Source organism: Falco naumanni, chromosome 9 (assembly GCF_017639655.2).
Source record: "Falco naumanni isolate bFalNau1 chromosome 9, bFalNau1.pat, whole genome shotgun sequence".
Taxonomy (NCBI): Eukaryota; Metazoa; Chordata; class Aves; order Falconiformes; family Falconidae; genus Falco; species Falco naumanni.
The window spans coordinates 4,180,224-4,195,370 of NC_054062.1; the positions used below are offsets into that span (position 1 = coordinate 4,180,224).

General features: G+C 59.4%; 1 protein-coding gene across 2 annotated transcripts in view; it reads left to right on the top strand.

Moving 5' to 3' along the window:
- LOC121093908 (protein Niban 2-like) overlaps positions 1–15,147 on the top strand; it is a 31,434-nt gene that overhangs the window by 8,857 nt on the left and 7,430 nt on the right. For both annotated transcript variants that reach the window (XM_040606858.1, XM_040606859.1), the window contains exons 2-5: positions 7,763–7,893; positions 11,329–11,457; positions 11,576–11,681; positions 12,455–12,622. In XM_040606858.1, the coding sequence (XP_040462792.1) occupies positions 7,763–7,893; positions 11,329–11,457; positions 11,576–11,681; positions 12,455–12,622 (534 nt within the window). The remainder of the gene's footprint in view (positions 1–7,762; positions 7,894–11,328; positions 11,458–11,575; positions 11,682–12,454; positions 12,623–15,147) is intronic.

Here is a 15,147-nt window from a genome sequence, read left to right on the forward strand (position 1 = left end):
GTAAAACCTGATAGCAGCCAGGAGCAGAGACGCCCTGGGCTGGTTTTGGGTGCGTTTGTGCGAAGGGTGCGTTTGGGTACGGGGCGGTAAGAGGGGAAACTGTCCAGGGCTTTGCTCTCCCCCCCTCAATTTGTTTTTCCCTGTTTCAGTCTCTCCTGGCCTGTGTGAGAGGGGAAAATACAAAGTGCCCGAGTCGGCCCTGGGAGTGTTGCTGCTCCCAGGAATAACCCTCTTTTAGCCCCTGTCCTGGCACGTGTCCCCCCAGCCGACTCCCCCCAGCCCCAGCATGGCCCTGGGAGCCGGTGCTGGAAACCTCCTCCCCGGGGATGCTCAGGAGATGCTCAGCTGGGCTGAGTCAGGCCCATATGAAGGAGTTTGTGTCTCTGGGTGGAAATGAACTCAGAATCAAATTCCCCGAACCCTAAACTGTGAGCTGGGACTTAACCCTTTGGGGGCACCTGTCAGTGCTGCGGGATGCTCGCCTGGCTCTCCACAGGGAGGTGGACAGTGGCACCTCTTGCACTGTCCCTTCTCCTGGTTGTCACTGCGTTGTTGATGCTCAGACTGCCCCGAGCCGTCACGTGCTGTCATGCTGACTCCTAAAATCTCTCAGGGATGAGCCTGTGCTGAGCAGAGCCCAGCGCTGCAGTGGGGGGAGCTGGCATCAGGGCAGGTGGCACAGCAGTGGGGCTCTGTGCCTGGCGGGGACAGCCTGTGTCCACGGGCCATTCCCAGCTCAGCAGCTGCAGGTGGTGCTCAGGGCTCCCAGGGTGCTGCTGCTTGAGGTCTGGCTCAGAACCCCGTCCCTGTCATCCTGTGCACCCCATCCCCGGTGTGCTGGGCAGTGTATCCAAGGCATGCTGTGCATCCCTTCCATGGCATGCTCTGCACCCCATCCCCAGTGTGCTGTGCACCCTCAGCAGGGGATGCCCAAACACACTGTCTGCGTAATGCCAGGATTTGGGGCACATGAGGGCAGCCGAGGGGCAGTGGGCGAACCCCCCGGGTGCGTTTAGAACAGGCAGCAATGCAGGACTGCTGGAGCAGCCCCACTCTCACAGTGGGTGACCCGGGCACCCTTTATGCAGCTGGTGACATCAGCCTCCTTGCAGTGGCCTTTTCCTCTGTTTCTCTTGCTGGAAGAGCCAACCTCATTGTCCTCCCAGGCTACCAGGGAGAATCGAAGCAGTCCAAGAGGGGGATGCAAGGGGCAGGGCAGAGGCAGGGGTCAGCATGGGAAAGTCGGCGCTTGGGTGACTTTTAGGGTGGCATACGCACCGTGGTGCTGCCTGTGCTCCCCAGCTCCCCTCCCGCCAGCCAGGTGCAAGGATGCTGGCAGCAATGCTACACCCCTTGCGTGCCAGGTATGGGAACCGCTAGCCGAGTGGGCACTGCCTGGCACACAGGGGACAGCCAGGGATGCCGTGGGGCTGTGCTGGTGAGCAGTGCCCCACTGCCTCGCACCGGCACCCCTGCCTGCGCCCGGCAGCCGGTGACTGGGTGCGGAGGGGCCCATTTGGTTTTGGTGCCTTTATCTGGGTGACCGTCAGCTTCTGTCCTTTCTTGCCTCCCTGAGGTGTGAGCTGGCTGGGCTGGTGGCACTATGTGCCAGCCCGTGGATGTCCCTGTTAGTGCCACTGGTTCTGCGGCTGCTGGGAGCCTGTACTCCTCACAGCAACCTGTCCCTGCTCGCTAATCATTTACTGGCTAAATTAGTGATTAACTCCTTCCCAGCAGCCTTGGCAAGCCTGGCCAGGCCAGCACACGCTGCTCATGGTTCCCCTTCCAGCGGGGTGTCCTGTGGGCCACCACAGCACAGAGGGACCTTCACCGGGCAGGGACACCCAGCAAAGGGATGTGACAGGCTGACCCCCCCGGGTGTCTGTTCCTCCATCGCTCTGCAAACACTTCCCGATGCCATCACCCCCTTGCTGAGCTGGCAGCGGGGGGACATGGGGGGGACATGGGCAGCCTGCGTGGAGGCAGGGGGAGCTGGGGCTTTCCTGTGGCCCCGCTGAGTCAGGCTGTCCCGCGGGGGCTGGGGAAATGAGCCAGGCATGGTTTCATCACGAGTGCAGGGGACACGGCTCAGCCAGCCCGGGGGCTCTGCTTCAATGAGCTTTTTTGTCCTTTTTTTTTTAATTTATTATTTTATTTTTTTTCTGGACCAGGGGGAAAATTCCTTGCCTCTGGTGAGGCATCCCTATGGCATCCCCCAGCTCCCAGCTGCTGCTCCTGCTCCCACTCATCTCAGTGACATAAACCCAGGGGGTCTTCTGGGGAAGGCTGGGATTTTAAAGGCACTCTCACCCCCCGAATATAAGAAAATAGCAGCAGAGGGATGACACAGTCTCTGGAGGGTGTGCCTGGCGTGAGGAACTGGGGCTCTGGGCTTGCAAAACGGGATGTGGGCTGAAGGGAGGTTGCAGATGACTCTTCCCGTTCGGATTTGTCAGCCGCCAGCTTCTCTTGGGGGGTGTGCGTGTGTGTGCACGTGTGTGCATGGGTGTGTGTGGCATGGGGGTGTGCACAGGTGTACACGTGTGTGCATGGGTGTGTGTGCACGCAGGTATGTGCATGTTTGCACATGGGTGTGTGCATGGGTGTGCATGAGTGTGTGGGGATATGTGCTGCTTTGAGCATGAGCAGCTCAGCTGCAGAGCACCCCATCCTGCTGTCCCTGCACCGCCCCATGGGGTACATCTGGGAGAGCCCCATCCCGCAGGTGCAGGTGGGATGTTCTCCTGGGCCATGCACGCTTGTGGCAATGCCACCCCGTTCAGGGGGGGCACGAGCGTGGTGGCCATGCCCCAGGGGCCAACCCAGCCAGCCTGGGGGGGAGCTGAGGAGCAGGAGGCAGCTCTGCGTCCCCAAAGGCATGGACCTGCCTACCGTTGGGGTGCAGAGGGGTGAAGGCAGTTTTGGGTGCAGAGGAGCAGTGCAGGCTCCTCTACCTTTTCACCTTCGGCTTTAACCCTTTGCTGCACACCCAGGATCCTCCCACATCAGGAAAGGGGAAGGGACATCTCCAACCTCAGCTTATCAGGTATCTTTGAAAGGGCTTGGAGAGGGATGCTCATCTGAAGAGCAGCTTTCCTGAGCATCCCCAGCAGAGCCTGCCCAGCAGCGTGCAGCTCAGCCTGCTGCCGGGGGAGGCTGAGCTGGTCCCCAGCCCTAGGGAGCCACTTGGGCTGAGCCACGTCCCTGTCCCCGCTGGCCTCTGTCCTACCTGGGATGTGCTGTGATGCTGCAGCAGCCCTGATCCTGGAGATACCTCCACAGGTCATGGATGCATTGAGAGGATGGTGAGCAGGAAGGGCGCTGCTGTTGGGTGGGGGCTGAGCAAACTTTGCAGCAAAACCTGTACAGGATCTGACTGCCCCGCTGCCAGATCTGGTGACTGCTGGCCATGGCCTGGGCTATTTAAAGCATCACTGTCATTTTCACATGATTTTGGGGGTAATGAGGAAAATGAACTCCGGCCACGGACTCGTGCTGGCACGGCTCTCTGCAAGGCAGGGCTGCTAGGCTGGTGTTTCTGGCGCTCTGGTGTCCCCATGGCAGGGAAACAAACAGCAGGGAGCAAATACGAGCAGCTGGAGGGAAGGATACGGTCAAGCTGTCCAAGCTGCTCTCTAGGTGATAAGGTCTCTGGGCTAGACCTGGAGCTCATGGCTCATTTTTTCCTCTTGGCTTTGCTGTAGGAGATGCCAGAGCTGGGGCTGACCCTGGTTATATGGAAGGTCAGGATAAGAGCTGGCTTCTGCCTTGGGATGTGCGTGTGGAGGGCAGCTGGTGATGCTCACGATGCTTCCAAGGACAGGGTGCATCCAGTCCAGGCTGCTGGACCAGCTTGGGCAGCTTGCTGTGGCTTTTGGAGTCCTTGGGTGAGATCCACCTCCTGCCTTGGTTCAAAGGGACTGCCACTGGACCAAGGGCTGCTCTGGCCCAGCCGTGACCTCTCAACATGCGAGGGCTGCACATGCCTGTGGGGATGCAGCCCACATCGCCAGCAGCACCGGCTGCTCCAGGATCCAGCCCGTGCCATTGTGCTTTGGATTTGGTGACAGCTGCGGTGGCACGACCGGTCGGTGGGGTGGCCAGGAGCAGGAGCTGCCTCTCCCAGCCAGTTTCGCCCAGACAAGCCTCGGGCTCCGTGGTCCTCGGGCGTCATCTGGGACAAGGGCAAACCTGTGCTGCCTGTTTCGTCTCCTTGTCAGGGTGTCCTCGTGGGAGCTGCTAGTCCTGCCGTGTTGTGGTGGCTGGGTGATGCGGAGGGTGTGTGCATCCCTGGGGATCTGTCAGGGAGGGCTGGAGTGTGCCTGGCGATGCGAAGCTGTTGTGACATAGATGGACCCTGCTTTTTGCTCCCAGCATCCTGCCCAGCCCTGCATCCATCCTGACCTCCGGGGTTTGCCTGGTGGCTGGGATGCTCAGAGCCCTTTCTCCACCCTCCCCGTGCAAAGCTGGCTGCTGCAGAGCCCCTTTATCTCTGCCTGCAGCCACCACGTGCAGCTTAGTCATAGGGATGGCTGGGGAGGGAAGGAGGGGAACCCGGAGGCCAAGTAACAGATGAAGTCTGTGATCAGAGGTGCTGGTGCTGGAGCTCCTGCTGAGCCAGGCGTTCGCGTTGGTGGGTGCTGTTGGCACACCTCTGTGACCACAAAACTGGCAGTTTCCCCCTGTCCTTGCCAGGAACCCGAGGGACGTGCCAGAGCCTGCACCAGCTCAGCAACCCTGGCTGCCTGGGGACCAGCCCCCCCTGCATAGCTCAGTGTGACAGGGACCAGGGTGGTGGCACCCCGAGCAGTGGGAAGGTGTCAGTGCTGGGAGCACAGTGGTCCCAGAGCAAACACCAGGCTTGGGAAAGCACCATCAGTAGGTGGCTGGGGACACTTGGCCCTGCAGGGTCCCTGCGTGTGCACCCAGCTTGCCACAGCGCTTTGCCGTGGGTGTCTGAGCCCACACCCAGGTTGGGGTGGGAGCCAGCCGAGCCCCATCCCTCCCTCACCCTGCCGTGACTAGGGGGGGAGCTGAGGTGAGGGGCCAGGAGGAGGCAGGGGACACAGCTCCTTGGACTGCCACCTGTCCCCAAACCTGCCAGCTCTTCGCTGGACATGCACCCAAAGCTGCGCATAGAGGGACGGCTGTTCATGGGTGGCCTCCGTCATGCAGGTGGGTCAGGGGGTGCTCTGCATAGCCCCTAGCGCTGCCGGGTTTTGTTCAGCCTGGTGAAGGAGCCGGTGGGTGGCCAGGCCAGCTCCCATGTGGGACATGTGAGCCTCACGCAGGCTGCTGCAGGCATGCGGGGGTCAGGGCACCCCCTGGCATCATCAGCGTGGGCTTCCCATCCTCTGCTCTCAAGCAAAGCCTGGCTGTACCACTGCTAGCACTCCACATCTTGTCAAACCTGGTGTCACCTTGTGTCACCTCGCCATGCTGCTGGCAACCCCCTCCCGACCCCCCCCCCGTGGGTCCCTGCCCCTCTTGCCTCCCTGGGGCTGAGCACGGTGGTTGATGGAGCAGGGAGCATCAGTGGGCCCCCCAGCATCCCCGCAGCTCCTCACAGGGTCTTGCTGAGCTGGGGGGGATTTAGTCACCTTGGATATTTGACTACAAATATTAGTTTCAGTGTCTGCAAGTAATCGACTTTTGCTTTTCCATTTACTTAAAATTACCTAATTGGCCCCGTCGTTAATCAGGGAAGAATGAGTGACTAAGCCTTCTCGCCTGCCTGGGGACCAGGGGCTCTTTTTTTCCCATGAACTGAAAGGAAATGAAACCTCAAAATGTCCTTCTAAATCTCAGCTGTCAGCATCGCCGCCCAGAGCCCTGGCCAAAATCATACAGTTTTGTAGACGGGAGTTGCAACAGAGGTGTGGCGTGGACGCAAGCGCGGCGTGACTGCGAGCTCTTTCTTTTCCAGGAGAAAATGCCAAAATCGGGGGTGAGGAATTTCTCTGCTGGGACGAGCAGGCGTCTCGTTCTTTGCCACAAAAAAAAGTTGCTTAAATTTAAGGGGGTTTTCAGCCCTGGCACAGTAAGATGCCGGCCTGCGGTGTTTGCTCCTGTTGCGGTGCTGGTGGTGCCAGCATCTCCTTGGGGATGGGTTTATCTGCCTCCAGCCACTGTCCTCGGGCGGCATTTTCCTCCGGAGCTGCTCATCCCACTGGGATTTGCAGCACCCTGCAGCAACCCGCTTCTTCGTGATGGCTTGGCTGCGAGCACAGCTCCGGGTCGGCTGCTGCTGGAGATTTTGGCTCCTGCCAAGCTGCGCCGGGGCCGGCGTGGGGGTCTGTTTTGTCTGGGTTCATGCCCCCAGCATTGTGCTGGCTCCTGCACTGGGGATGCATAGCCAGCATCGTTCTTCCCCGCGCCCATTGCCAGCGCTCTGGCAGAGGCTGAGCCGTCAGAAATAGTTGGAGGCGACTCAGATTCTTTCCTTTTCACAGGCTCTGGGGCAAAGTTGAGAGCGAAATTCAAAGTAGAGGCCCCGTGTGCCAAAGGCAGCTCTGAGGGAGTTGTCTCCCCAGACCTGTGATGCTCTGTGATGGGGTTTTTGGTGTAGGAGCCACATGTGGGGTCTGGAGCTGGGCTGGGGAGGAGAAAGGGCAGGGTTTGCTGCGTGGAGCAGGGTTTGCTGCGTGGGACAGGGTGCTGCATGGAGCAGGGTGCTTGCATGGGGCAGAGTCTGCTGCATTGGGAACAGTGTTGCATGGGGCAGGGTTTGCTGCATTGGGAACAGTGTTGCATGGGGCAGGGTTTGCTGCGTGGGGCAGGGTTTGCTGCATTGGGAACAGTGTTGCGTGGGGCAGGGTTTGCTGCATTGGGAACAGTGTTGCGTGGGGCAGGGTTTGCTGCGTGGGGCAGGGGTGCTGGCAAAGACTGGGAGGACAGCCCTGCACCCCTGTGGCTGATGCCCCGGGAGGAGCAAGGGGGTTCCTGTGACTGCAACCCTGGGGCTGGGAAAGCACCATCCCTGCTGCTGAGGGGGGGGGGTTGCAACCTCCCCCCACCCCATCCGTCGAGGGGCAGGTGGCTGCCTTGGGACTGCCTGCGGGATGGAGGGGATCTCCTCTGGTGTGGGGTGCAGCGGGGCACCTGGAAGCTCAAGCTCTGCCAGCACCTTGGGCTCACCCCAGTCTGGAGGGGCAGTCCTGGTGGGGGTCCCTGCCTCACACAGGGGAGTGACATGGGGAGTGTGGTGGGAGCCGAGCTGTCCTTTCCCTTTGGAACCTCCCTGCTGCATGCATGGCCCCGAGAATCACCGGCTGCAGAGCCTGGAGCTGCCTGGCCCCTCTGTCGGATGGCCCTTACAGGGATGCAGGGGGTCGGGGGGCTGTGGGCGATGCCTGGGGCTGGGAATGGGGGGTTCCCCCCAGTCTTAGCCAGTCGAGGCAGTTGGAGCTGGGCTGGGGAGCTGCAGAAGGCACGGGAAGCCGTCAGCATTGCCGGAATCAGCTTAATGTCAGGAATTTCCTGCCGGGGAGAGGAATCCATGGCATTAACATGAAAGGCCAAGAAAAAGAGATGATCCTGACCCCAAATTAGTCCCTGGGCTGGACGGGGAGGGCAGAGGGCAGCGGGCTCGGCCGTGGCCCTTGCACCAAAGCCTGCTCCGGCAGGCAGGAGGGCAGCGGGAGGTGTTGGGTGGGTGGGGAGGGCAGGGGGAAGGTGTCCGAGCAGGGTGCCAGGGGGCTTTGCAGCCAGGAGACCCCTGAATCCAGCCCCTGCCTAACGCAGCTGTGCTCTCCCCTTGCAGAGAAGACGGGGAAGGTGCTGGGGGAGTTCTGCCGGTGCTACAAGGAGCAGTACGGCGTAGCGCTCTTCAACAGCGTCCGCTATGAGATCGAAGGCAACGGAGGGCCCCAGGCCCAGCTGCTCCACCGCAAGGTAAGAGCCCAGCCCGGCTCCACACCGGGAGCCTGGAGCCGGCAGGGAGCTCCATCCCTGCGCCCAGTGAGCCTGCACCAGTGCCCTCCCCAAAACCCAGGCTCGTGCCCCCTCCCCATTACACCCTGCCAAGGTGGAACGTAGCCCCTGTGCCACTGGCCCAGACCATCCCCCTGGTGTCCCACCATCTGTGCAGCACACGGGGCTCCTTGGGATGGTTTTCTTTCCAACCCGTGCGATGAGCGCAGCCAGCAAGCAGGGGCAAAGCTGGCTTTTGGCTGTAGCCCCCATGGATGTCTGTGTTTGATGCCAGGGCTGGCAAGAGCTCCCGGGACCCCCTTGCGCCCAGTGAAACCCTAAGCAGGGCATGCTGGGCTCTCGTCCTCCTGCTCCTGGGTGCCAGCAATGCTCCAGCCCAGACAAATGCCCAGGGATGGTAGGAACCCCCTGGCAGGTGTCCCTAACCCTGTGGGGCAAAAGGAGGTGGCTCCAAGCCTGATCTCCAGCAGCCACATGTCTCCTGCCTGGCAAAAGGTCCCCAAGCATCCCCCCTTGCTGCCTGTGCCTCTGGCAGCTGGGGATGGATCCTGCCCTCCCCTCCCTCCTCCCAAGGCAGATGCAGCAGCCGGGGCTGCTCGCCAGCAGGCAGGGTTGGGGGTTCCTCCCTGGCTGGGTCAGTGGAGCTGCTGTCCTGCGGGTGCTCCTTGAAAGCAGATGTGGATTGCACATGGGGATGGGCTTCTGCTTTTGTCTGGGACTTAAAGAGGTATTTTTTTTAAGAAATCTGCAGAAATTGCGTGCATGACACCCGACTTAAGCCCTGGCTGCTCACAGCAGTTGTCTCCCTGGCCCACCCATGAAGGTGACACCTTGCTTAGGCACCTGGACATGCCCTATCTCCTCCGAAAGCTGGCTGGGTGCTGGGTGTGTTGAGCAAAATAAAGGTGTGCAGGTTCCTGGGCAGGAGCTGAGCACCCAGCGTCCTCAGCAAGGTGTCCCTTGAGTTCCCTGCAATTTGGCAGATGTCTTCAGCTCCCCGGGCGGTACCTCCATCCCAAGGTTGGCTGCTTCATTAAAAAGCTCCAGCAAGCAGCCCAGGAATGTCTGAGGAATGGCAGCAAGGCAGGGAGGTCAGGGACACTGTGCAAGTCTTTTAAAACAACGGTGTATAAATAGGACATTCCTTTGCATAATGTCCCATCTGCTGCCTGTCCTCTGCCAGGGTGCCAGGGTCCCGGCAGTGCCACTGGGATGTACCGGGGCTCCAGACGCCACAGGGACCTGTGTGTTTGTGGGATGGATCTGCAAAGAGCTGGGGAGAGCACATCCTCCAGCTGGGCTTTGCACCCCCAGATATACCCAAAAAGTTGTGGGTGTCAAGAAGATGTGGAGTAGCATTCTCCCTGTCCTCAGGCAGGTCCAGTTGCATTGTGGCAGTTGGGTTTTTATAATTTATTTATTTATTACCTTTTCTTTTGCAATCTCCATGGGGATGCGGTGCTCAGAGGCAGCTCCTGCAGCGATGCCAGGGACTGGTGACCCTCCTGGGCAAAGAGGGACAGCTGGGCTGGGGTGTGAAGCATGGCTCAGTCACCTGAAATTCCAGGAAGAAGCAACAGCCATGAGAATAAGGAATAGATGTCTCTGCCTTTGGTCTCTCCAGCAGCCCAGGTGTCCCCAGCCAGCGCCCCTGAAAAACTGTCCCCAGACATAATCTTGCCTCATAACAGCCTCTCCCGCCGAGCCCCACTGCTGACATACCAGACCCTGGTCTTGCTCCCCATCGCTCCCCATCCCGCAGCAGGGATGCCGGCAGCGTGGGGCCCTCCTCCCACACACTCCTGGCCCCCTCCCTGCCCAGCCTAGCAATTTGGCACATACCTGCCTGTCCCAAATATTTGCTGGGGCTGGGTGGTGCCGCCTCGGTGCCTCCCCTGGGCAAGGAGGGGGTGTGAGGAGGGGACGGCTGCGCCAGGGCTCCCAGGATGCTGGTGGCTGTGAGCGAGGGTCAGAGTTCAGCCTGGGTTTCGTTTAATTTCATTTCTTTAGCAGACAGCCTGTATGGCTTCGTCTGCCTTGGGCAGCAGTTTCAAAGGTAATTTATAAGGGCTGATTCTCCTTGGATGAGCCACCCTGGTGAGGTGCTAGTGGGGACTCCCGGAGCTGGCACCACCTTTCTGTCCCCATCCCTGCTGGTGGCCATGGGTTTGGGCTCTCATCCCTCCCACTGTCCCCCAGCCCTGCAGGGCTTGCTTTGTGATATCTTCTCCCCCTTCCAAGGGCTCTGGAAAGCAGTATTGGGAGCGAGGTGCTGAGGCAGGGTGCTCTCAGACCTCCCTGCCACCCATGGGGGTGCGGAGTCAGGGATTGGTGGGGGGCTTGGGGAAGGCAGTGGGGTTCCTGTGAACCAGGAGATGGACAGGGGAGGGAGAGGAGAGGGAAATGTCCTGCAGAAGTGTCCTGCCGGTGCATGGTGGGACCCAAGCCCTGGCTGGTCCATCCTGACAGCCACTGTGGTAGATGGTGGGTGGCCATGGCAGGAGAGGCGGCCACCGCGTGCTCCCACCCTCACGAGAGCTCTTGGCTCTTGTTTATGTTCCTGGGATCATAAAAATTCTTGGGACAAATTCTTGGCTTGCTCAGCCAGCCTGTGTTTGGGATGGCGTAAATGCTGTCGGTGTGAGGGCCAAAAGGTGCTGGAGAGCTGGCGAGGGGCTGCTCAGCCAGGGGGGCTTGGGGGCATGGAATGTCCTCAGCCTGTTCCTGTCACTGGTCCTCTGTGGAGTCCAGAGTATTTAAGCATCCTCTGCTGCTGAGCTCTGCAGGGTGACATCTTGCTTTTCCTCTTCCATGTCCCATCTGGAGCCCATGCTAGAGCAGGGCTTGGTGCCTGCCATCCGCTGCGTGCCTCTGGCCCGCACCCTGGCAGGACCTTCTGGTTGATGGTGACCACTGCGCAGTACCACCACGCTCCCGCTGGCCCCAAGCTGAGGAATTCACAGCAGCTGAGGTTGGGAAGAGCTGCTGGAGGGCTCTGCTCCAGCCTGCTGCTCAGCCAAGTGAGCTCCTGTTGCTCAGCTGAGATCAGTCCCAGGGAGGAGACACCAGGGATGAAGGTGTGACCACCACCATGGTGACCACCACCATGTGCGACTCCGCTGCTGTATGAGCAGCCCCTCTTGAGTTTTTTTCTCAGGCTCTGCATGTGGTACCCCTCAAAGCTGTCACCCAGGCGCACTTATTCAGGCATCAAAATTTGCAGTGCTAGGGGAGATAACCCACTGGTGAACTTGGAGACCCTCAGCATAGCCCTAGTGCAGAAAAAACCACCACAAATGGACCTTGCTGATCTCCCTGAGCCAGGCTGTGGCCATGGGATAGAGGGGCACCCAGCTTCCCCCCTCCCTGCCACCCACATGCGTCTCTTCCCCACAGGTCCCGCTGGAGGACCATGTCATCTACTCGGGCAACCTCTTCCAGTACATCGAGGAGAACAAGAAGTGGAGGAACCGCTTCTGCGTGGTCCCACACAACTACGGCTTGGTCCTCTACGAGAACAAACTGGTGAGGGGCATCACCCTTTTGCCCATCTCTGGTGGGCACAGGTCCAAAGGGGGACACCCCATTGCTGTGGTGGTGTGGCTGTGCTCCCCATCATCCATGACCATCTTTTTCTGCTCAGGCCTATGAGCGGGACCTGCCGGCCCGTGTGATGATCAACAGCGCTGGCTACAAGATCCTCACCTCTGTGGACCAGTACCTGGAGCTGGTGAACAGCAGTCTGCCTGGTGAGTGGTCCTGGGGACCTGGCATGCCTGGGGACCTTCTGGAAGGGGTGGTTTTGGGGTGTAGCATCCCTGGGGACTTCTGGAAGGGGTGGTTTTGGGGTGTAGCATCCCTGGGGACTTCTGGAAGGGGTGGTTTTGGGGTGTAGCATCCCTGGGAACTTTCTGGAAGGGGTGGTTTTGGGGTGTGGGGCTGTAGGGAAGGAGAACAGCCCCATTCCCCCCGTGGGGTATGGGATGCAATGTGAGGTGTGTACTGCTAAGGTCCTGCCACAGCTGCTGGGGAAGGAAGGAAGATGTTCCTGTGGCCCCATGAGAGCTGCAGCTCCCACTCCTCCATCCAGGACCCTCCTGCTCACTGTCCTCCTGCTCTGGGTCCCTCAAGGCCGGGGCAGCCCCTGGGGAGTGGGGCAGGAGCTGCTGAAGCAGCTCGCACAGGGCAACAAGCCCTTTGCCAGTTCAGGGTATGTGCACGACAGCAGCAGGGGCAGACTGGCAGCTATGAGGAGGGTTTCACGCTGGAATTAATGATTTTTTTAATATTTATTTTCCAATTTTCATTTCTGATCTCTTTTTTGGAAGGAAGAGGCTTTTAACACTTTTTTTGCCCCGTGTTTTTGGTAGAGTTCACAGCAAAGGCACTGGGAAGGAGCTGAGGAGTCTTGTGTGCCCCTGCTGTAGCCCCAGTCCTGAATGCTGGGGGAGATGGACGCCCCCAGCCCTGCAGCATCCCCATCCCTGTCCTGCTCCTCAAAGCATCCTTCCCCCCTCTGCAGGTGTGACACCCAAATCGGGGCACTCCCCCATCTTGAAGTGCCCCACGGATTTCCCCCTCATCCTCTGGCACCCCTACGCCCGGCACTATTATTTCTGCGTGATGACAGGCAAGGAGCAGGAGAAGTGGCAGGCGGTTTTCCAGGACTGTGTACGACACTGCAACAACGGTGAGCAACGCTGGCAGGGGAGACACGGGGGCTTTGGGTGGGGATGGCATCGTCCTCCTGCTCTGGAGAGGGTCCTGGGGACCCTGCGGGGGTCGGGTTGGGTTTTAGGGTAAAGGGGGTGATTTGGGTGTCAAGAGGAGGAATTGGCTGGGAGTTGTTGAGCATCATGGAACATCTCATCTTCCCTCTGAGCGAGGGTGGGGAGCGGGAGGGATCCAGGTGGCCAGGGCATCCCTGTGCCTGGCTTTATCCCACTGCCCGTAAGGAATGCGATGCCTGCACGAGGGCAGGCAGCATTTGCAGGAGCCAGCGCAGAGCCTGGCTCAAGAGACGCCCTGATGCCTATTTTCCACCCTGAGGTAGAAAATATTTGGTAATTAGTCATCGAAACCCCAAGCCCCACTGTCCGTCTCCCCACCCCACCGGCAGCGCCTGGCTCTGGCAAGCGAGGGCAGCGGGCAGGGGGGGTGCAGGGGGGGTGCAGGGCTGCGAGGGGCCAGGGCAGAGGCAGGACCTGCCTCCCACGTCAGCGATACTCTGGCAGGAAAACACGATTTTCCTGCTTGGCTGTGGCCTGTGCGCTCCTGGGCTGAGACCCAGGTCCCAGTGGTGCCTTGGATAGTGAGAAGTTTCCTGGGGAAGGAGGTGCCAGTGCTGAAACCTGCTCAAAATTGTGTCTTTCAGTGGGCAAAGAGCAATGCTGCCTATTTTAAAAGTGCTTCTTTCACTCCTGGGAGCTCCGTGTAGCCCCAGAGCTGCTGTTTAGGGAGTTTAGTTGTTTAGGGAGTGGGGTAATGGGGTTGGTTCTGGAGCTTGAGTTTGGATGGGGGTTTCCATCCTCCCATGTTAGGTTAAATCTTCTGAAAGCTTTGCTCTTTCCCTTCCTTTTGGTGCTCCTCGCTGCAGGACACATCCACGTACTGTTGGTGAGCTGGGGGTGTCCGAGCTCATTGGGATGAGTGTCCCTGCTGCCCACCCGGGGCCCGGGCACCTTGGCGAGGGGCTGGGTGCAGCCACCCCTCCAGCCACTGTCCCCCCAGGGGATGCTGCTGCACCCCCTGTGCTTGCTAGCTGAACCCACAAAGGTGGGACACTGTGAGCAAACCCAGCTCCTGATACGAGAGAAATCGATTGTGCCTACTAACAAAAATTCACTTTATTTAGCTTTAATTTCCCCCCCTGCCCTGGCTGCTGGGTGCTGCTGTGGGGGAGAGGAGAGATGTGAGCCCCTCCGCCACCCCTGCTGCCAGCCAGGGTTGTGCCATTAAATTCTCTCCTCCCAGTGGTCCGGGGAAGGCTCCGTGCTGGTGGGTTTCTGCATTTCCACAGCCTGAGTTTCTCTGCGAGATGGTTCTTCCCTCCCGAGTGCCATTTCTGCCCCTCACTGCTCCTGCGAGGTCCGAGATACTATTTCAAATTCCATGAAAGCTCTTTTGTTGTTGCTGAGCAATTTATGTTTTTTTTTCCTAAACTAGAGTTTCCGTTTCTGCCTCTGGTTGTGATGAGTGTGGGAATTTTCACCTCCCTTTTTAAGACTGTATTTTTGTAACACCAGCTCTTCTGTATGGACTGGGGATGTGCAACATCATTCCTCATGCAGGAAGTGTCTAGCCTGGTTTCCCTGGAGCCTGGGTGCCCTTGGCTGCTCCGAGAATGTCCTGTAAGGTGGCACATGGGGCTGAAGCAGTGCCTGCCCCACTGACTCTTGCACCTTGTTGTGGGTAGGCTGCCCTGTTCAGCTGTGTTTGGGGCAAAAACCAACCTCAGACTCACATTTCTTCCTCTCCCCCTGGTGAGAGGGGATTATCCTGTGCTGTGAGCGGGCTGGACTTTGGAAAAGCCAAGGTGTAGCATTGCTCTCCAGCGTTGGGTACTCCTATCCCACGGTGCACCATCACCCCAGGAGCCTTTCCAGGACCGAGTCCAGGCTTGGGCAGTCGCTTCCCGTCCCTGACAAGGCAAGCTCAGATCAGTGCCTAACGAGCTGGATATTAATGAAGCAAACTCATTAAATTTGCCCTGCGAAGTGGCACAGTGGCTTCCTGCAGCCAGCCCTGTCTGCTTGTCCCTGGCCAGGGCACAGGGCTGGGGACGGGTCCCCGCAGCCTGCTGTCCCCCAGGCTGAGCCAGGGATGAGTGACCCTGGTGGGGCAGATCCAGGTGGCTTCTCGGGGGGCAGATCCTGCCCTGCTCTCTGCATGGTTTGGAGGACGAGGTTTGGCTATAGCAGCTCTGGCAGGGGACTGAAGCCCGTAGCAGGCTGTCCCAACCAGGAGGTGATGCTGAGCTGCAAGGAGCCGTGGATGGAGGAGCACTGGCCCCTGGAAGCTCAGCCCTGCTCTGGCTCCCACTGAGCACTGAGAAAGGGTCAGACTTGACTTTCTGAGTATTTTTCCTGTGTATGTTAAGCTGCCCCTTAGGAAAAGCTGCTTAGGCTTGGAGTTAAATGTAATCATCTTAGAAAAATCTGTGTTCATTGGAAACCAGGGCTTACCGCCCTGGGCTGTCCCTCCTGGGAAGGGAGA